At 41.0% G+C, this 22,507-nt stretch overlaps 1 protein-coding gene across 3 annotated transcripts in view; it reads right to left on the bottom strand.

Moving 5' to 3' along the window:
* The window catches only part of COL15A1 (collagen type XV alpha 1 chain), a 155,366-nt gene that overhangs the window by 74,052 nt on the left and 58,807 nt on the right, over positions 1–22,507 (bottom strand). For all 3 annotated transcript variants that reach the window (XM_075052255.1, XM_075052254.1, XM_075052256.1), the window contains exons 6-12: positions 20,704–20,830; positions 19,312–19,418; positions 13,909–14,037; positions 13,272–13,298; positions 10,554–10,616; positions 3,057–3,134; positions 955–1,017 (exon numbers count right to left, since the gene is read on the bottom strand). In XM_075052255.1, coding sequence (XP_074908356.1) covers positions 955–1,017; positions 3,057–3,134; positions 10,554–10,616; positions 13,272–13,298; positions 13,909–14,037; positions 19,312–19,418; positions 20,704–20,830 — 594 coding nt within the window. The remainder of the gene's footprint in view (positions 1–954; positions 1,018–3,056; positions 3,135–10,553; positions 10,617–13,271; positions 13,299–13,908; positions 14,038–19,311; positions 19,419–20,703; positions 20,831–22,507) is intronic.

The raw sequence follows: 22,507 nt of genomic DNA, 5'->3' as shown, positions 1-22,507 counted from the left end.
AAAATAATTCCAGATCTGGCAGCAGGTACTAGCTAATTTATGTTATTTTTCTCCTCAAAAGCTACATTGTTCTGTGCAGGATGTATGGAAAGATAGGCTCTCCTCTGAAAAAATTACTCCAGAAAAAAGAAGTAGAAAAAAATCCCCACTCCAAATGTTTCCTTTGCCATCCAACAGCTCAGAAGCAGAGCAAGAAAAACAAGCCAGATGTCCCATTTTTAATCCAGAGCCATGCTCATCTGACTATGGTCTCTCAAGATATGTCAGCTCTCTGTGAAGGGAAAGCACAAGACCAATGCACCAATTCAATACTTAAACCAAAGCTTACTTGAGGCTGTTGACACATAATGCTAAGAGTAACAGACTAAGCTGAAATGTTAAGCCAGTGCTCATCATCCCAGCTGTTCTGCTCTGTTCCTGTGCACCAAAGACTTATTAACATTCACTAACCAAAGCATCTCTCTCTGCCTTGATGTGACAGTGTTACAATTCTTCACAAAGGCAAGGATACAGGGAAGTTCAAAAGACCATCAAAATGGATCAACAGTGGAAGTTGCAGTATAAAATATTTCATACAGACATACTTATTTTTTAGAACAGGTACTCCAAATTTGAAAAAGCAAAGAATAGTATCATTCCCATCTCTCTCCTCCTCACTGTGTTCTCCAAATCAGATTAAAAGGATTTTCTCATTTTAAAAAGTCCTCCTGCCATTATTTCTTTGTTGTCCTCTCTCTCACACTTCTTCCGCACTCACATCCACTTAGGCCTTTTCAGATCTTGAAATGAAACCCCCAGTGTTCCCTACAAAGCATTTCCGGATGCTGTGAATTAAGCATGTACACAATTTGCATTGTGAAATTGTATCACTGTCAATGAAAATGGACCTTCTACAGTCTGGCTAGTAAAGCTCTTTATCATGCTAATGAGAAATAAACACCAATACATACTTACTCTTAAAATCTCGGTCTCTCCATCAATGTCTCCAGAGCCCGATTCTTCAGTTTCCAGTCTATTCTGAAATGAGGATAATCCCATTTTAAAATACTGCTTCTAAAGACAACAAATGAAAACATCACTTGCCAATTACTGCAAATACAGTTATAGTCAATATCCTTGCAGCACTGTGCCTGGTGAAATAAGTTATAATACAACAAAAACATTTCAGCCATGTTTCTGGGGTCTCATACCATTTTATTTTGTAGACACTTAGCTCTGTATTTACCTGCAGATGCTCTACGAGTACAGTGATAACAACCCTGCAGGACACATATGCCACGTGACTGTTTAAGCGAACTGAAGATGAAGCAGTATCTCAGACAAACTTTAATTTTGGAAAGATACCTGTCAACATTAAGAATATCCTAAAATACATACCTAACAACTAGCCACTGTTTCCTAGAATGTGCCTCTTAGTTTAAAAGCCAGATTCTGAGATTCCTACAACTGGAATCCAAAGAGACATTTTATAAAGGGAAACTAATATACTAAAGCATTTTCTAAAATATTTTGTTAGAAAGAGTTTGGTTATAGCATCGCGATCTAGCTGTACCCATCTATAAGACAATTTCATAGATTCAAGCTTCTTCAGCTTCAAACCATCTTCCTATATTATGGAACCTATAGTGCAAACTACAGTCAGCATACATACTGTCAAAGAATTTTTTAAAACTTTTAAAGAAAAAAAAGTATTTTTTCATGGAAAATTTGCCATGATTTGTCTGCATAGTATATCTCGCAAAGCAAAATGAAGTCCAGTTATTAATTTTTTTAAATTATAGAACTTGCTATGAAAGTTTTATAGAACTCACAATTTTTAAAATTAAAAGGAATAAACCAAGATGTGCAACATACAAGCTTGGCAGTTGAAATATGACTTTTCTACATGTGTGAGTTCTACCACATTTAAAATGAAATAATGTCGACTCATATAAAAATAAATTACAGATTCCCATTGAAAGTTCTTGATGAGTTTCATAGCGGTGTATGCTTTGTAAACTGCAGCCCAAAGTACAGAGGGAATTCGTACCTGAATCAGCTATAATAGTACCAAAGCTAATGTTTCAGAAGCCCAGGAGTCAGGGATGCATTCCGTGGCTGCACTGAGCCTTCTTTCAGAATAAAAGGCCTTGAAACTTGCTACCGCAGATAACCCCGAAGTAAAGGCGGTGCAGGACCTGGTGTTCACTGCTACCTTGAGAGAAGTGGCCTTTGGGTGAGAAAAGCCGTTGGACTGGAGCACCTTGTCCTAATGGTCTGGTCTCTTGAAGTCAGTATCAGCGGAGGCTAAACAGTGCAGCCCTTCCCAACACTGTTACTCTATTTTTATGCTACAGAAACAGATTGGTATAATTTAGCAGATCCTAGATGAGGGGAGCATATAATCCATCTTGTTAAATACTCACAATACTCAGTGTGACAGATAGTTTTGTTTAAAAGTCCACCACAGGACTTCCACTGGTACCCAGTGGTGGGCTGTGTCTACGTGTAAAATCAGCTCCCACACCATGAATTGAAAATTCAGGCCAGATTCCTTCTTCAGCTGCGTACACATGTATCCTCATGGAAACAGTGGGAAAGGTCCAAGTGCAGAAGAGAGATGAATCTGAAACATATTCTTTAACATTGCCCGAGTACTGAGCATTCAAAATATGAACACTGTCACGACGCTGGTATGTGTTGTAGTATTTAATGCCAGCAAATGTAAGTGATTGTCAAACAATTTCTGTGTTCAGTAGCGGGAAGAAATGAATAATTCAGGCTTATCATGCATTTTTGAGGAAATTTTTGTTTCTTATTCTCCCATATATTATTGCTTTTGCACAGGAGAGCACACACATCGACTGGCTTCTTAAAATGTGAATACTGGGTGTTTGTGTAGATTACTGTACTAACACACTTTAGCCAGACATTTATTTGCATTTCTGCATGAGTGTTTTAGAAAACATGATTATCTCTGTGGCAGTCAGGCTGCTTTCCCAGAGGAAACCTCCTATTTAGTTCTGGATTCCTCTATGGCAAGCCGAGCTCATTGACAGAGAACCCCAAATACTCACTAATCCTCTGGAAGGAGCAGACGGTCCTGCGGGTCCTGGTAGTCCAGGGGGTCCTGGCAATCCCTCACCGGGGTCACCCTGAAACAGGAGTGAAGATAAATCAGCAAGGATTTAATCATATAAATGCAGAGCAGGGTTTTTCAGCACTAGCTGCAATCTGTGTGGATTTCTAGTCGCAAGAAACAAGACAAGTGTCTGCTTTGATGCTACGAGCTGAGTTGAACTTTGTTCATTCTGAAGACAAGCTCCCAAGAAACACGATCTTCACACTGGCGAAGGAAGAAAGGACTTTCCCCTCTCTAACTTCTGCAATGAATTTGCAAATGTACAGGCAGCATTAGCAGCATCAGACTGTGTTTATTTCTTGTCAGAATGATGTTTTACTGTGGATCTTGCATTTTTAGGTTACATTATATACTCCTCCCCCCAATAAACAAGTAGAAAGTGTGGTCACACCACGGTACTCAATTAGTAAATTTCTTCAGTAAGCAAATGTCTTCATTTTATTGCTACCATCTGTAATGGTTTTTCCAATACCACCGTGTCATGATTATTCTTCTACATGTTGACCTTTATCTACTGCCAACACAATGAAAGGGCCTGTTCAGAATGTGTCATTTTCTCTCATAATTACTACCATCTCCTCCTCTTTGGCTTTCTTACATCATCTCTGATATTTTGCTGAGGTTAGTTTGAAGTGCTTCTGCTTAAGATATTTATGACTTTTATTACATTTTCTGCTTGACTTCAGCATTTTTCATGCAAGTCAAGAGTTGAAGTTCTGCCTCAGCTTTTTAAATCTTAAGTTGGAAGCCTTTTATAAGGTATCTTTTCATTCTTAACTATCTATGTGCCTTTTTCTGGAGAATTCACGAAGCAGGATTTGGCCTTTGTGTTTTAAACCCTTTTAGGAGAAGGATGTGCCTCAGCATACCCTAAAATGGGGCCAATAGCATCATAAGTAACTGGCAGACCAAAACATTATGATTGCTTAACATGCATGTTGTTTTCATCAAACGACTGGAACTCATTTAGTTTCATTTTCTGAAGTCTTGTGTACCTTTAAGAGTGATTGATCCCACTTGCTTTTTACCTGATACATCTGACAGAGGGAATGCCAGGAGAAAATAACAGTGTCCTCCTCTCCCTCCCTGGCTATCTCACATTTCTTGCCTTTGGCATTCAATAACCACAGTTCACCATTCTGAGGAGCTCCTCAATGTGCATTTTGGACAATCTTCCTTCCTACATGGTGATCTCGATTTCAGGATGGATGTACATTTAGAGGGGAAGAAACTGCAACTGCTCATATCCCAGAGCTTCTCTCACCGTTGGGAGTGAAAAGCTCAACCTTCCCTCTACCAATGTTTTCATGTAGACAGATTCCCACCCATCCATCCTGACACTGCAGAGCTGCAAGGTGCGACCTCCTTCCCACCCTGGATCAGGAGGAGAGAACCCAGACTGGTCGCACTGAGCTTTTTTAAAGGGGTAGAAGTCTCAGAGGCACAACTGACACCGTTAGCCAGCCTCTAGTGATCTATGCTTTACCCTCCATCCCACCAATTTGTTATCTGGGCTTATGAGCATTTTAATTATGTTCTCTAAATTCATATATTCAGTCGCACAGCAGGAAATACTGAATTTTACCTGCCTCTTGGTCACTTGTTCTTTTTGCTTGAGAATTCATTAGATAAATGTATTCATTCATTTCGTTGTTCCCTGTGGCTTTATCAAATGGTTCCTATAGTGATACTTCAGTCATATTCACAGAGAATGTATTTAATTAAGTTGGGGCTATTTTCACTGTCTGCCAGGAGGTTAATTTACAGATACGCTTCATTCATTTTAACATATGCTTTGCTTTTTCTCAGTGATTATTACGTTAGCTCCTGTCAGTGTTTTGTGCTTGTTTTCATGCAATTTCTTCCACTTTGTGCGCACTACAAGGAAGAAAAAACCCACCAGCTCTCACATTTGGATCACAGTCATGTCTAGGAAGCCTAATTGCATCCATTCCCAAGGAGCATCTCATGGCTGTATCTCTGCACGGAGCAAAGACCACGGTACAACAGTGACAGCCAGCTCCCCACTCTCCACTGACATGTAACACCCCGTTCATTGCCAGCTTTCCATTTTCAGTGCAGAAGAACCAGAAACAGGGAGGTGGATCCTGCTACTGTTCTTCAAATTTAAATACTGTTATGCTGAAAAAGTGCTGTCTGCCTTTAGAGAGCATAACTGGTTTAATTTTTTTGTGTGTGCACAGATCAATTCCTTAAGCTTTGCTCACCCTACCGACATATCGGGTCCTAGGAAATCACACTGACTGCAATAATGAAATGATTTTCTGCACAACTAATAATTTAAAAATTATTCACATGTCTAAAAGAGGATCAGAGCAGTGTCTTCTTGTTTGTCCTTCTTTCTGCTGCAGGAATTGGGTCTGGTTAAAGTATTGCCAAGAAAAAGCTCTGCATATGAAGCTGTCAGTGTTCCTTAGTGCTTCTGAACATATTGTTAGGATTTTTAGCACCTGTTTGTTAACTTATCCTCACAATGCCTCTTTCAAGTATCCCTTGAAAATATTAGCCCAATTTTAAAAATGGAAAACAAAGCTTAAGATGTCTTTAGTAAAATAGCCATATAAGTAATCAGGAATGGACTACAAGAGTCTTTTGCTTCCAGATATAACCTTAGCTCACTACGGCTAAGCTGCTTCTCCTCCTGCCAAAATGTTCTCCTTCTGATGCCTATTCTAATCAATAAAATAAGGCTGGAGACCATTCTTTGGCCCTGAGATAAGGCAGAACAGACTGGCTGTGTTCACAGCACTTAGGTGCTTGGCCCTGGGCCTCCTTTTAGCCCTATATATTCAAAGCTAATGTTTTGAGTATGGGTTTTTTTGTGCAATTTTCATGAATTAACATGAGAACTATACTGCAACCCATCAGCATGATGAGTATTCGAAAGTAAAAAGCCTGATGGGACAGCCCTTGGGGAGCACGTAGAATGAACAGAGCCAACCTTTGCACAGTCTCACCTTGTAGCGTATTGGGAAGAGTTAACAACTGATGCTACCCCTGAACAGCGCTGAGGCGTTTTCTGAGAGAGGTCTATTTGACATGGGCCAAAACGTTGTTAGGGACCACACTTGCAAGTCTGAACCATCAGCAATTCAGCCAGTTCCTGGGCCTGTTTCATTCGGCAGTGGAGATGTAGCACCGGAGACCAAAATCGTTACCTAACAAGAGTTGCAGCTGCAGCAACTGCAAAATGAAGCTTCTTTTGCTAATTTACACTTTGCTTATAAGTAGAAGAAGTGTAAACAACTATAACCTTGAAATCTTTTCCATTTGCTTTGTTTTCATTAAAAGCAGTCTGACTGATTTTATGGCTTACTAACATGAATTATTTACGTCAGTACCAAGCAATCCTGGAAATGACACTGGTCACAAGAATGACTAAAGCAGACTTGCAGGAAACTTGTGAAGCTTATTGTCAAATGATGTTTAGGCCATTTTTTTCAGCTTTTTCACTGTGTGATTGACAAACACCATAGGGGAAACTGAGCCTTTGCTAGAGGGGCTATAGTAGTTCCACAGCGCAGAAGAACCAAAGGAGGCTCTTGGCAAGCGTCCATAGAGGGGGAAGGCACTATCTGCATCAGCTCTGTATCAGGAAAGAAGAATGTAGAGAATTAGCCAAATGGGGAGGGAGGGTTATAGAGACTCATGGGCTACAGACACCTGTGTAGGTCCTGGGCTACATCCAGAGATTCCACTCCTGCTCAAGAGGTTAGGCAAAAGTCATGGAACAGCTGACAAGTGTGTAGATATGTTGTGAAGGATTGACCAATATTCCAAGACACAAAGTGTCTGAGACCAGTGCCAGCTCAAAAGAAAGCATGAATCCCTGCCACCAGTGGGGCTATGCAGGATGGTACCTTTTTCTCAGAGACTGCTGTACCACATGTTATCAACCTTAGGAGGAGGTACTATTCCTGCATATCACTGTCCCAGTGATGGCTCTCCAAGAGCAGAACAGACATTGTTTCACCCTGCCGTGCACTCCACTCGTGCAAGGGAATGGTGAGTTGGCAGGCTCTTGAGTCCACATAGCTCCTGGGGCAAAATCAGTCTGCCGCTCCCACAATACGGTGAAGTGCTGTTCTCTGGATACAGTGTTGTCCAAAATGGGCAACTACCATGACATTAATTCCTAACATCTATTGTTCATCACTGAAGACCTTGTTAACTCATTTGTCACAGAATATTTTTCCTTGAACTATATTTTGCCTTTGAGTTATACCGATATATGTATAATTACTAATATTATATATAGAATTATTATTAATAAAACCTAGAAACCGTATATGGTGTTTGTGTGATTTATCTTAGAAGCACTGAACTGGCTGGGAAATGCTGTAGAAAATCCATCTCTTTTGGAAAGTGATTGTATTGGTTACACATTTTGGCATGACATGAAAATATGACAGAGGTTATTCAGAAAGGAAGAAAAAAATCGTCTCATAATGCCATCATAAAGTGTTGTGGTATTTGCCTTACAGCTTATAGTATTGAATGCCACATAAGTCATAGCAGTGACATCCACTTACAAACTCAGTAGTCATTTTGAGGGACCCGTTAGAGTAGGGACAGTTTTAGGTACGTGACTGCCATAAATCAGTGCATGTCACTCCTTCTAGCTTTGGAAACCTTGGCCTAGTCTATCTTGTACTCTAATAGCACAATGGGTTATGCCACACTACTTAGAGTATGTCACTGTTAAAATGTATCTAGAACTGCTGTAGTATTTTTCAGGTGAGATTAATGGCATTGCAGCCCTTCATGGTATTGTAATCCCTTCTTTCAGAGTCTGAACTGCAGAACACTTAGATGATGCCATGCACCAATTGCTGCATTTCCAGCGGGTTGAGGGAGGTTATCCTTCTGCTCTACTCATCTCAAGTACTGTGTCCAGGTTTGGGCTCCCCAGTACAAGAAATACAGGGACATACTGGAGTGAGCCCAGTTAAAGGCCACAAAGACAACAGAAGGACCAGAGCTTCTGACTTATGAGGGGAGGCTGAGAGAGATTAAACTATTTAGCCTAGAGAAAAGATGACTTGGGGGGGATCTTCTCAATGTGCATATATATGTGATGGGTGGGAATGAAGAATACTGAGCCAGACTCTTCTCAGTGGTATCCAGAGAAAGAACAAGAGGGAATGGGCATAAACTGAAAAATAAGAAATTCCATTTAAATGTACAACCCCCCTTTTTTTACTCTAAGGGTGATCAAACACTCAAACAGGTTACGCAGAGAAGTTGTGGAATCTCTATCCTTGGAGATATTAAAACCAAACTGGATACAGTGCTGGGCAATTTCCTCTAGCTGCCTCTGCTTTGAGCAGGGATGCTGGACTAGACAATCTCCAGAGAGGCCTTCCCACCTCAGTGATTCTGGGATTCTGTGATCCATGCAGCAGGTTTTAGCACTGACAGAGATGTAAATAGCTGTCGGGGTTTAACCCCGGCCAGCAACTAAGCACCACGCAGCTGCTCGCTCACCTCCCCCCCACCCAGTGGGATGGGGGAGAGAATCAGAAGGAAAAAGGTAAAAGTTGTGGGTTGAGGTAAGAACAGTCTAATAGAACAGAAAGAAAGACACTAATAATGATAATAATAACAATAATAAAATGACAATACTAATAAAAGCACTGGAATATACAAAACAAGTGATGCACAATGCAATTGCTCACCACTTGCTGACTGATGCCCGGTTGATTCCTGAGCAGCGATCCCTGCCCTCGGCCAACTCCCCCCAGTTTATATACTGGACATGACGTCCCATGGTATGGAATACCCCTTTGGCCAGTTTGGGTCAGCTGCCCTGGCTGTGTCCCCTCCCGACTTCTTGTGCCCCTCCAGCCTTCTTGCTGGCTGGGCAGGAAAAGCTGAAAAATCCTTGACTTAGTCTAAACACTACTCAGCAACAACTGAAAGCATCAGTGTGTTATCAATATTCTTTTCATGCTAAACCCAAAAAATAACACTATACCAGGTACTAGAACGAAAATTAACTCTATCCCAGCCAAAACCAGGACAGTAGCACCCTGTCAAAGTCCTCCACAAATACCACAGTCCTTAATCTGGAATTTACTTCTCATTAATTTTTTCCCTGCAGTCTACAGCCTTCTGATTTCTGCTGCTAAACTCTGCCAGTGCAGTCCAGGGTTGGGGATAAGGTAAAGAGTGGAGAGGAACAGAGAGACAAAGTGGAGAGAAGTCCATCAAACTGCCCTTTGCTGATCTGAGACTGCTCAGAGGTTCAGAAACGAGGCTCTGAAGTGCCTGTACAGAGTGCCTGTAATGCCTGTTGCCAACTGATCCAACGTCTTACTGATAATTTGCCTTCCCAGCCTGCCTTTCCTGAAGAGCCTGCATCCGTACACTGCAGCACGGTGGCTGTGAGCTGTCCCACCGCGTCTCCGGAACCTCAGGGAGGGGACAGCCCCGTAACCGTGCACGGATTCCCACGTCCTCCTGTTTGTCTCCCACGCCGCCTGCTTTTGGGAACGTGTCCCTGAGGTGGGTCCCAGACACGCTGCTTTCACCAGGGGAGTGGAAAAGTGTCCCCCATCATGTCGCACCTGAGATGCTTCCTAACCGCCTGACATGCCCTCGCTTCTCTTCAGTTTATTATAAGCCTTTGCCCAACGTATCTTTCCATTACAACAGACAGGCTGTTCAGCTGCACAGAGAGATGGGGGGTTGCCATGCTGTCTCGTGACCTGATACCTGTGCTGGAGAGTAATTTTGCCTTTGAAATTATTCTGGACCCTTTCAAATTGAATCTGAATACGTGAGCTTTATATGGGTTACGTTCGTGAATTTATGAAGCCTGAATTGTTTTGGTAAACAGATGAGACAGATTATTAATTTGGCACTTGGAGTAACTGGCTGAATGCCAATTTTGTGTACAACGTGTGCTTTAATGATAGATTAATCCATTACAGCTCACTTCAGCTCAGAAGTGATACAAATTGTTACTTAAGATGGTTTAACTCATATTTAAATTATGTTAATTTCATAAGGGTATCATAATTATACTGCCTCTGTTAAATCACTTAGCTGGTGGAATCAGTTGCACAATATTTTATATATTGTTATATATAAATATATATATAAAAAACAATATTGTTATATATAACAACTGACTTTTCTTTATGAAGTGTTAAGTATCTCTTCCTTAGCTCTCCTGTGAAAGCCCAGCTTTTTCTACTGCTGAAGTTTATTCGTATTCTTGAAAAATCCTTATGATTCTGTTATGGCTGCCCTGCATGCAGATTCATGGGTGAACAGCTGGATGTTTAAATCCTTCCTGTGATTCCCTATTATTATTATTATTTTTTCTCTCAGAGTGTACCAAATTAACACAAGTCCAAGCATAAACGGTATCTGTTTGATTGTTAGTTATTAACAGGACACATACCTTTTCGCCTTTTAGGCCTGCTTTTCCCTTCAGTCCTGGTAACCCCTGATGTCCATTTTTACCCTAAAAGGAAATAAATTTTTTAATTAGACATTATCTTTTATGCAGGCTAAACTGGCTGTACACTTAGCAGCAGAGACTGGATGTAAGGGTGCTAGATTCTAACTCCTGGTTTGTGCAGTGGGAGGAGATTTGGGACTGACACCTCTATGCAGTTGGCAGTGCACAAAATGTGCCTCTCACATCTACTCTGCCCACAGCAAAGTGGCAGTGAAGCCTGTTTGGGGGATACAGATGGAAACACTTGGCAGGCTGCATTTGGATTTGACAGGATGCCAACTGGACCACACAGCACCGATGACAACTGTTTTGAAAACTGTAGTGTTCCACTAGAACAAATAGTGACAGCTGTCTGAAAAGTCCTCTTCAAATTTTCTGTGTCTCAGCCATTTACTTATCTAGAGGTAAGAAAGTCTTCATTTATTCCAAAGTTGCTGAATATACTTACGGCAGGTAAATTCCAGGCTAGAATTCAGCCTCTTCCCTAACAACTTTCAAACTATGAGAAAATGGACACTTGGAAGAAATCTACTTTTGATTTCATACAGAAGTGATAGTTAACATAGAACAGTGAGATATATTTGCAACACACCACTGCAAACTGTTGCCCTGACTGCACCAAATCTTACCACTGGCATTAGCCTGTTCCCACCTTCCACTGAAATCCTTTTTGCCTTGACCCACTTGAATATATTCAGTTCCTACCAAGTAGGATGCTTCCTGAGGACATGTGTCTGACAGGGATGTGTGGTACCACATAGCATTTCACCCCATTTTCCATTCTAAACTTTACCAGTCAAATTAATCCCAAATAACCTTTCTATATATGTTCATCTTATCTACACGTAACACGCATATGCTCTTCTTATGGAGGCTGGATCATTGGTTAGAAAGAACTCCCACCAGCTTTAAAGTCAGTGCTATTATGAAGTGGTGTTATTTATGAATTCAGTTAGGACACTGGAAAAAAAATTCAGAAGGCAAATAAATTCTGTTTTCCCTAATGGCATTTTGGGAAGGTGGACAGCTGTGATTATGGACTGTAGTGCTCAAGTTTTAGGGCTGTACTGATTTTAAAGATGGGGTATATAAACACATCATGGAGAAAAAAAGGTATCTGTAAGACTGAAAGGTTTTTTTCTCCTATTATTTTTCCTGTAGAGTAACTGGTATCAAGTTTATAGAAAAGTGGCAAACACATGGCCAATATAAATCTAGTGCATATTAATTTTATTGCTGAGCGAAGCCCCATCAATCCGATAGTAAAGTTGCATAGGTGTATGCAAGATCAGAACCCAGCTGCACATGGCCAAAAGAGTATCTATAAAAAATGCAGAACAATGGTTCATTTCAGAAGATATAACAAAATGCCTATGATAGGATATTGGATTGTTTTACAAGGGTTTGTTTACAAGGACAAAACAATTGCTTTTGAAGCATTTGAATTACACTTGAAGAATTTTCTATAAGACATTTCCCCATTATTTTGATTTCATAGAATTTCTTTGAAAATGTTCTGCTTGAAAGTAGTCAGACTTCTGTTAATACAGAAAGTGTAAACCTCTTGTCCGTAAACACCCTAATGACACATAATCTGAGTTAAGGCTAAATATTTGCAAAACCAGCTACATTTCTCTGGACATACCAATGTATGCAGGCAGCATTCATGCAGGACCTGAATAATGCATCCCACAAATGACTACTGAATTATTTTTTTAGTATCTTAACACATACCAGTTTCATTTGGGGTTCGCTTGCAGGGGTCAGGAACGAAGTTCGTAGCAGTGGTGCATGGCAGGGTACGAAGGGAGGAGCAGGCATGGTGGTGGTGACAGCCCCTGGGTAGGAAGGTCTTGGAGAGGGGAAAGATGCACAAAGTGGCAGCAACAGATAATAAGGAAACAAAGAAGCCATGTAGTAAAGCATCGGCAGAAGACAGATACGCAACAGCAGCTGAGACACTAGTGGAATATGACAGCTAGGGATTTGTTATTATGTGCATTGCTGGGCACACTTCACCACGGAGGACGTATATGCAATCTATCAGCGGCTCGTGGCGAACTGACCTACGGATGGGAGTCATCAGAAGGGAGGAAGGAACAATACAGGAAGATGACAGCAAATGTGACACAAGAGAGGGTAAAATAGAGGAACACAGAGGAGGGAAAGCAGGAAGGATGAAGCTGAAGGTGCTGTTGAATTACTGTGCAAGAGCTGAGGGGTGAGAGGTACATCTGGAAAGTTAATAGCAGCTGAGTTTAGGAGCAGGCAACGTGGTGGCATGTGTCTATGAAGGGTCAATGAAGCACTTTGTTTTTCCCTGGAAGAGGTCTGGGTCTGAGTATGTCCTCTTTTTGAAGTTCCTCTCTACAAAAAAGCCAGCCTCACCAGAGCTGGACTCCTTGTACAGCTGCTTATGGCATGCCATGCCTCTTACTTTCTTTGCAACTGGGAAATCATAAATTTCTCTTAGAAACCTGGGTCCTCCTCTCTTGGCAACCTGAGGAAGTCAACTAGAGCACCAGAGCTGCATTCGAAAGAGAGCACACGGAGAAAGCACTTTGCTGCTTAAGCTTCAATGTAGCTGAGTCTCTGATAAAAAATATTGTTGGGGTTTTTTTCTTCACTTAACCAAAATATGTATAAAAGAGTACTTACGGGTAACCCATTTTTACCAGGAATGCCCTAAAATAAAATATCTTTGTTAGAAAGGTAAATAAAACATTGTAATAAAGAAGCAACAAAAGAGAAAAACAATTGACTATAGCTTGATGTATCATGCAGTGACAAAATAACAAACCAGAACTTTAACAAATAATATGTCACAGCGTGATCTGTTTTGCACCTCTGTTTAATTGGGTACCTCTTGTGCTGATGGTTCAGAAGGGTATAAAGTGTGAAACACCCTGGATCTACAGAAGCCACTGAAGGAGGCATGTGAGTTCTGAAGTCCAGCAGCTTTGAACATGCTCAAACATGATAGCTGGGAGGGTGGTGCAGCACTGCAAAGGCTGCCCAATTTGTGGAATTACCGCTCTAAGAACGTTAGTATGTTGGCAGATCAGTTGTTTGCCTTGTGCTTTCTGATGACTGTCTCTCATCAGGCCCTTGTACAGCTGTTGACACATGTGCAAAGCAGACATGACGCTCTTGAGTTGATTGAACCCATCTTGTTGAAGTATAACTGATGACAGTGTGTGAGGCTGTGGAGTTTGAGCCCTTTATGCATGTGGGATGGATGACTATTACCCTTTCTAAAATGCATGCATTCTTTCAATGGACAGAAAATACTCACAGGCTGACCGTGTTGTCCAAGTTTCCCTGGAGGCCCAGGAGGTCCTTGATCTTTTTTCTGCACATCTTCCACTCCTGGCCTTCCTGGAGATCCTGTGGGCCCATCTTCTCCTTCCTCACCTTTCTGGCCCTGAGTAATTAAAATGTTAAACATGAAAAATGTGTTGCATTACTTTTCCCATTTTTTGCTCTTTTCCTCCCCTCTCTTCCCTCTCTCCTAGAACGCCTGCTTTGTTCAATGCACTCAGAAACCTGTTAGGCACCATACAAAAAATATACTCCATTCAGCAAAGGCAGTCCATATTAGAGGTCATTCATGCAAGTACAAAAAATTGCTCACTGAGCTGGAAGAAAGGAGAGCTGGTTACCTAGACACTAATGACCATGGTCTAATTCCCTATCTGCACAAATCTGTACAGTCTAAATCAGTAATGTAGGTTTGAAAAAGACCAGTTTCACAAACTCAGTCTGTCTGGGAGAAAAATGTGGAAGTTAAAGAGAGGTGGTTAGGAATGCTTTAGCCAACTCCCCTGAGATCTACAACTCTAACAAAAGAGGGTTGGTTAAAAAGAAAATTGACAGAAGGTGAAATGAGGAGTAAAAATGGACAACAAGCAAGAGCAAAAAATTGCTAAGCATCAGTATTTGGTCAAGAGAAAGCAAGAATAACAAAAAGAATATTTTAAATACACCAGGAACAAATAAACCCTTTCAGTGGTGAAGGTCGGACACTAATACATATTTAAATTCAAATCCACCATACAGGACAGAACATTTAACTCATTTTTGTATCATATTTTGAAACAAGCACTAGGATTTACTCACATTTTACAGCAGCAATGAAATATTTTGTGTTCCACTAGTAGCTAATTAAACTAGGAGGGATGTAATATAGTAACTATCCAAGCATTTTAAAGTTAGCAGGATGACAGCTTTCAGCAAAGGAGCTGTTAGCTGATTTTTAAAAGATCTTTCCTGGTTTTGTCACTAGGAAAGTTCCCAAAGACCAGAGATTTTTTCATCTGGTCTCATTAGAGATTTTTTTCCCATCTGGAAAAGTGTTGTAAGAGAACCTAGTTAACTAAGCTGTAGGTAGGATCATCGCCTGCGTGAGATAACAGGATTGTTGATACAGGTTGTTAGAGTACTGAAGAAGCCAGTGGATGTTACGGTAGGACCCCTCTTGATCATCTACCAAAGGTCTTGGGAGTCTGGGGAGGTCCCTGCTGGCTGGAACCTAGCCAGTGTTACTCCAATCTACAAAAAGGGTGTGAGGGAAGACCTAGGGAACTACAGACCTCTTAGTCTAACTCAGTTCCTGGAAAAATCAACATGGGTTCACAAATGGTAAGTCCTGTTTAACTAATTTAATATCCTTCTACAATAAGGTCAACCACCTGGTGGATGAAGGGAAGGCGGTGGATGTAGTTTTTCTGGATTTTAGTAAGGCTTTGGATACTGTCCCTCCCAGCATCCTTCTGGACAAGTTGTCCAACTGTGAGATGAGTGGGTTCACAGTGCGCTGGGTGAAGAACTGGCTGAAGGGCACAGCTGAAAGGGTTGTAGGGAATGGGGGGGCTACACCTGGCTGGCGACCGGTCACCAGTGGTGTTCCTCAGGGCTCAATTCTAGGGCCAGTTCTGTTCCATATATTTATCAATGACCTGGATGCAGGAGTTGAATGCACCGTTAGCAAGTTTGCTGATGGTACCAAACTGGGAGGTGCTGTTGACTCTCTTGAGGGATGAGAGGCCTTGCAGTGGGATGTAGATAGACTGGAGGTCTGGGCTGATTAATGGGAAGAAATAACAAGTCCGAATGCTGGATTCTGCACCTGGGATGGAGTAACACTAGGCACAAGTCTAAACTGGGAGAAGAATGGCTGGAGAGCAGCCCTGCAGAAAGGGATCTGGGGTGCTGGTCGACAGCAGCTCAACAGGAGTCAGCAGTGTGACCTGGCAGCCAAGGGGGCAAACCCCATCCTGGGGGGCATCAAACACAGGATAACAAGCTGGTGAAAAGGGGTGGTTATCCTGCTGTATTCAGCATTGGTGTGGCCTCTCCTTGAGTATTGTGTGCAGTTCTGGGCCCCACAATTTAAGAAGGATGTGAAGGTCCTTGAATGTGTCCAGAGGAGGGCACCAAAGCCGGGGAAGGGGCTGGAAGGCATGTCCTGTGAGGACGGCTGAGGACACGGGGTTTGTCTAGTTTGGAGAGAAGGAGGCAGAGGGGCAACCTCATTGCTCCCTACAGCATCCTGAGGACGGAGGAAGGGGAGAGGGAGGTGCTGAGCTCTTCTCTCTGGTACCCAGTGCCAGGACGTGTGGGAACGGTTCAATGCTGCACCAGGGGAGGTTTAGACTGGACATTATGAAGCATTTCTTTACCAAGAGGGTGCCCAAACCCTGGTAGAGGCTTCCTAGAGAGGTGGTCAACGCCCCAAGCCTGTCAGTGTTTAAAAGGCATTTGGACAATGCCCTTAAGAACATGCTTTAACTTTTGGTCAGCCTTGAATTGGTCAGGCAGTTGGACTAGATGATCGTTGTAGGTCCCTTCCAACTGAAATATTCTATTCTATTCTAAAGTCAAAGTATGAACGTAATGAATGCTAAATCAGCATGTTTTTGTCTGACTAACAGGTCATAATTTTCTTTGTTATGTGTGCTTGATAACAGAAACACTGTTGATCAGACTTCAGCAAATTTTCCTAAGGGGCATTTGTCTGACTGACAACACTGAAAAAAATAATGCTGTGCCTCATCAGCGTTACCCATATTAATTGGATTACATATTGCATAACTGGTACAATGGAAATCTTGTATAATGGTAAACTTACAGGAGGTAGGGCCACTTCTACCACGTACTCACAAAGACCAGTTTTCAATGCAGTAACAATTTTTAAATTATTATTTTCTAAAAGACTGTTCATTAGCATATTGTATAGCCATCTTGGGTATCTATGTAGTGAAAAGAATGTGGAAATTGGAGTAAGTTCAAGAAAAAAGTTGTAAAGATGAGAAAGTAGCAAAACTACTTGTCACAATAGATTTAAGATTTTTATGTCACACCTCTTAAATCAAGACTGGATTTTTATTTAAGAAAAATACCCCAAAGCTGAAAAACCCAGATTGTAAGAACAATAGTTCATCCTGACATTAAATTCACTGCATTTAAAAAAATGTGAATGCAGGCATGAAAATGTTAGAGGAATCATATTTGGAAGTCCTCCAAGAAATATTAAAGCCTCTTGTATGTCAGCTCCAATGGATGATCCATAATCTAAAGTTTTACCATTTGTTATAATTTACCACAACAAACACAGAAACGCTAGAAGACCCTGTAAGGAGCAACCTTAAACACTTGAATAGAACACACAGTGTAGAACTTTAGAATAAAAAGTTCTGTCATTCTTGATGCTTTATGTTTTCTGGCAAACAGAAGCAGTCATAACCGACTGCACTTTCAAGCAATATGAAAAACGGACTTTTGGCGTAGGAGTCACAAAGGCAAGAGGAAGGAAAGGTCGTCATTTATTTTCTGCTTAGAAAAAAAAAATCTGTGTTGGCTGTTGGATCAGGAATGTTAATTAATGGAAAATGTACTGCTAGCTGATTATTTTGAAATATGTCAACAAGTAGGGCAAGTATTTGAGGAGCTGGGGCCCTCCAACTCAGGATTCCAAATGAGGGGCATATGTAATTTTAATGTGCAGAATCACACAAAATTCAGGTTACACATTACCTTAGAAATGCAATAGGCACAACATCTTTCAAAGCCCAGTATCTCACCAGAGAGGGTGACTGCAACATATGGCATAGCCATCCCCTTTGGGGTTTCTAGAGCCTGCAGTCGTGTAGGCTGGAGTATCCCTATTTAGGAGTTAAAAAGGCTGCAATTTTTCTTACCACTGTGTGAACCTCAAAGTAGAGACAGGCTACAGCCTTGCATTTTCTCTTAATTTCCTTGTCTAGGAGACAGGCCCAAATGGAGTATCTAATTTTATAAGGCATTTGTCAAAAAGTGATTTTGAAAATGTGACTAGTCTCAATGCTTTGCATGTAATTTATAGTTATTCCTGGTCCTAGTTATTCCTGGTCCTGGCAGAATTGAATTGCCAATTAAATTGCAGCCCATCTTTGTCAGAGTTTCCTCTGTTCAGTAGTGTACAACTCACTTGATGGTGGCACACAGACTTCCTAGAATCTCTTTTTCCATCAGGAGGGATCCTGAAAGGAATCAGGACAGCCTGACCAGCATTTTTGGAAGGCATCTCTGACAGGTGAGAGACGTCCAAATATCACATCTTCTACAGTACTTCTCAAAAATGTGCTGGCAACCTAGAGAGAAGCTAGGCATGGCTGTAAACAGCATTTACTCATGTAACTGCTCTGACACAGACGTGAGTAATACAGGGACCCCAAACAACTTTACTGCCTTGCCTCAACTTTGATCCTTTGTAAGGCCATCTGGAGACGGAAAGGTCGTTCAGTCTTAATATTTTCTTAGTCAAAGCATCTTTTTATTGTGATTGCCAGGAAAGCTGCTGGTTACTTTTTAAATGGATTTTTCATCCCTGGGTCTTAATGTACGCAGGTGCCAGGAGGCAGCATACGCTGCTTTCTTAAAGAAATAACGAGGAGCGGCAGACACTTTTCCAGTGCAGTCCACGCAGCCATTCCCTTGTCAAGACATGATCAACCTCTTGGATGGTAATTCAAGTAAGATTGGGTTTATAATGGGATGATTTCCGTAAACTATAAATTTTCAGATTAGTCTGTGGGCAACTAAGGAAAGGCAGCAATACACATTTTAGGCACGGATTCCTCCAGAGTTGAGCGTGTTTTAGTGTTAGTCTTCTCTTTGGGTCACCCGATAATGAAACACTGTGATAACGAAATGCTTCTTTGCACTTGGTACCTCACACAGAAGCACTTGGGGAGCACTCAGAGGGTGTAATTTCACATCTGTTTATATGCCACACTTCTGAGAAGGAAGCAGGACTTTCACCTGCAAGGCAGTTACTGTGAGTAAGACCAAGATGCCTGCTTTTAGGGAATAAAAATTGTGGGCTTTTATGGTGAGGATTGATGTTGATTATTTTCTTTGTTTCTCACTTTCTTAAATGCAAAAGGAAAAAATGCAAAACTGAAAGAATTAATTCATTTTTTTAGTCAAAAAACCTCAAGCCCATCTCAATGGTTATAGATCCAAACTTCTGCATAGTGCTAGTGCTTTTCACTCTGATGTCATGCAAGAACATTCAAGAATTTTAAAAGTAACTTCTGTTTTAGCATGCTGCTAAGGTGGAATTGATAAAGGTACCAACTCAGAAAAGCACCTAAAATTCATGTTTTCCTGCTCTTGGGACAAAAGACAAGGCATACGATAAACCCATTGTACAGACCTCCTCTCTGCTTACTCCAGCACCAGAGCCATCTTCTTCTTGTAAGATTTTCTGTGCGACAGTGGTAGACTCACTGTTGTCTTGTCCAGTTTCCGTGACAGCTGAATCTAAATAAAATAATCATTTATTAATGGGAGACAGACCAAAATAAAACCCGCCCAGAGGTATTTATCAGAGCACAGATGCTGCAAAAGTTGTGTGAAAAGAGAAATTATTTATATCATGACCAAAATACATTCCAAATATTAATATTAGTCATTTTGTGACTCTGAAAATTTTAAAAGGAAAGAAAGAGAGAAAAGTGAGAATAAAATTATAAAACAAAAGCATTTTTAAGACTGTATTGCATCATCTTCTTTGCCTCAAGCTCTAGTCTAATGGTTGCCTATTTTTCATCTATATAAAATAAAAAATAAGAGGTATCTAAACAGGTGATATCTGAAGTATGTATGAAATTTAAATAGGAACATTGTCTTTGGCCTTCTTAAGATAACTAGCTTTATTTTTTGTTTTCTAGGAGTGCACTGAAATTGTCTTACTAGTGGAGGAAGGGATTCCTCACGCATTATGCCCTGCTCTTATCACTTTGCTGCCTACACTTGCATCCAAAACAAGCCATTGGTGCACGAGGCAGAGTCACATCCTTTCCAGGGAACATAAGTAGGATATAGTTGTTTAGTCAGTGGTGGTATTCAGTTTTACATGAAAGGCTGTGCTTCACTATAACAGAAGGTCATCAAAGTAAATACTCATCTGAAATTCCTTTTAAAGGTGCCACATGGCTTTAGAGCCAATACCACTATTTGCAGAGATCTGTCTCAAGAAGTGCTGTGCTTCTCACTGACCTGAGCAGAATGAAGAGGATTTTTTTGGTTTCATTTTCTTTGGCTAACACTTGCATTTTACTGGAGTGTTTTAGGATATCAGAGCAGCAGCTCCTCAAGTCAGCTGCTTTCTTTTATCCATATTTTTTTTTCATTTTAAAACATAATCCATAGTTCTGTGACTGAAACTTCCACACTATAGATGGGTAAATCTATTCTCTGCATGTTTAACAACAATGACTGAGATAAGCCCCTATATGGAGTAAAAAGCGAGAGATGTGTTGAGTGGTGGCTGTAGTTGCTACCACTTACCTTTGCTGCTATTAGCAAGTTGCAGTCTAACAGACTGCAGTTTCAAAGACCAAATGTTTGTTGAGCCAATTCTTTTCTAACACACAGGTTGTCCAAAACCATAGGATTTTCCATTCCTGGCAGCACCCAAAATATCACAGTGGCTTTTTGTACCAAAGGAAGTGACAGGCTCAGACCTAGAGAACGTAAATGACCACCCTCCCCCTTACCTTCTCCCCACCCGCACCCCCAAAAAAAGGAAAAAAAGAGGCAGTGCCTTGTTCTTTAAGTTTAGCTGCTTCAGAGGTTTCTTCCGAGCTGTGATTTCCAGAGAAATCGTTTTCTTCCAAGTAAGACAATATAGTTGGGGGGGCTTCCACTGGCTCAGCCAACATATCTTCAGGCTAAAAAAATCATAAAATCCCAAAGAATTGTTTAGAGAGAAGGCTTATCACATATTTTAAAGCATGAATCAGTAGATTACCTTCCTCAAAGCAAAGTAATCAGAACTACCATATTTATGAAGCAAAACAGAAATCCAGATCTTTCCCACTTAATATCTTGCCAGTATCTGTCCTTACTCTTATGCTGCCCTTAGAAACATTAACTGTCATTGCCATCATAAAACCTGAAATTTGTTAATGGCCAATATATACACCCCCTTCCATTTACAAGTTTTTAATTTATTTCACCTTCTGTTTAACTTTTGCTCTTTACAGTACACATCTAGTTTTTGCTTATCAGCAGATGTCGCACTAATTTGGTCAAGCTCTTGAGAAAAACTAGCGCAATACCTTCGAACTCCATTCCTCCAAACCAAGTGATGTTCACCTGACAAACCCATAGAGAAGGAGAAAACCACAAGGAATGTAAAGTTACCACTGCAGGTCTAAGAGCCTAGAGCTGGCTGGTAGCCACCCTTCCCCACGCTGGCTGTGGGTGGGCAAGAGGTGGCCATTTCGATAACCTGGTATCAGCTGCACGCAGGAGTGTAAAGAACCTACTCCCTACTGGAATTAGAGACCTGGAGAAGCGCTGCCTCAGCGTAGCGAGGAGATTACTTCATGCGAACCTGCATTTGCAATTTGAATAAAATTTAAACGTGATTATGTTGCCATGGTAACCTCGAGCGGAGTTAATGGGCCAAGCATCCTGCTCTTGAACCAGGTTAAGATGTGCAAAATGGCATAATGGGGCTTGCTGAAGTAGTTCCTGAGTTGTCAGCAGAAGGAAGAGAGGTAACATCATTGGCATGATTTTTATCCCACTGGTTTGTATCCTTATAATTGAGGAAAAGCTTCAAGATACTTCTTGTTATTAAGAAACAGATTGAAAATAGGCTTTAGAGCTCCATTTGAAGGGGAAAGGAAATCTTTTCCACAGTGGGCTGGATGTGATCCCCACTATTTGATTTCAGTTTTACTTGCTCGACTTGAGAAAGAAACAAATGCATGTTTCCTCTGCTCTTATTTCTTATAACTATACACCTTGATCTAGACATTCTGCGTAGGAATATTCCAATTAATCTTTACAGACCGATAAACCTTTTTATGTAGCCTGTTTATCTCAACCATAGTAAACTTAGAGTGTTAAGCTAGTCATGTATTACAGGGTTTGGGGTTTTAAAATCCTTAATAAGCCTGGGTCTTGGCTACTTTGAGAAAGGAGGACTAACTTCTCCCTTTAAATGCAATATCCAGTGACCTCCCTCTTCTGAGGCAGAATAACCAATACTTCAGATGAACAGTAGAAAATAATTCACACGATTCAGAATGTGCTCAATTGTACAGTCTATAAAGCATTCCTGATGTTTGTTTCTCACTGGAAAAAGAAATAAAGCAACAGTAGGACAAAGATTTAAGTGCTTCATTTTGAGAAATAATTAAAAAAAGCTATAAAATGGACACATGTCCCCCGTCGTCCCCCCCCGTATTAATAGATATCCCCAATCTAACTCTCTGCACTAGAAAACAATGGGAAGAATAAAGATATTTACTTGAAGATTGCAGAAAAGCAACCCAACCCTTACACTACACTCAGAAGAATGTAAACTTAATAGATAATAGTGATTACCTGCCTGA

Source organism: Buteo buteo, chromosome 20 (genome assembly GCF_964188355.1).
Source record: "Buteo buteo chromosome 20, bButBut1.hap1.1, whole genome shotgun sequence".
Classification (NCBI taxonomy): domain Eukaryota; kingdom Metazoa; phylum Chordata; class Aves; order Accipitriformes; family Accipitridae; genus Buteo; species Buteo buteo.
The sequence above is the reverse complement of the archived record's forward strand: the minus strand, read 5'-3'. Positions and strand labels throughout refer to the sequence as shown.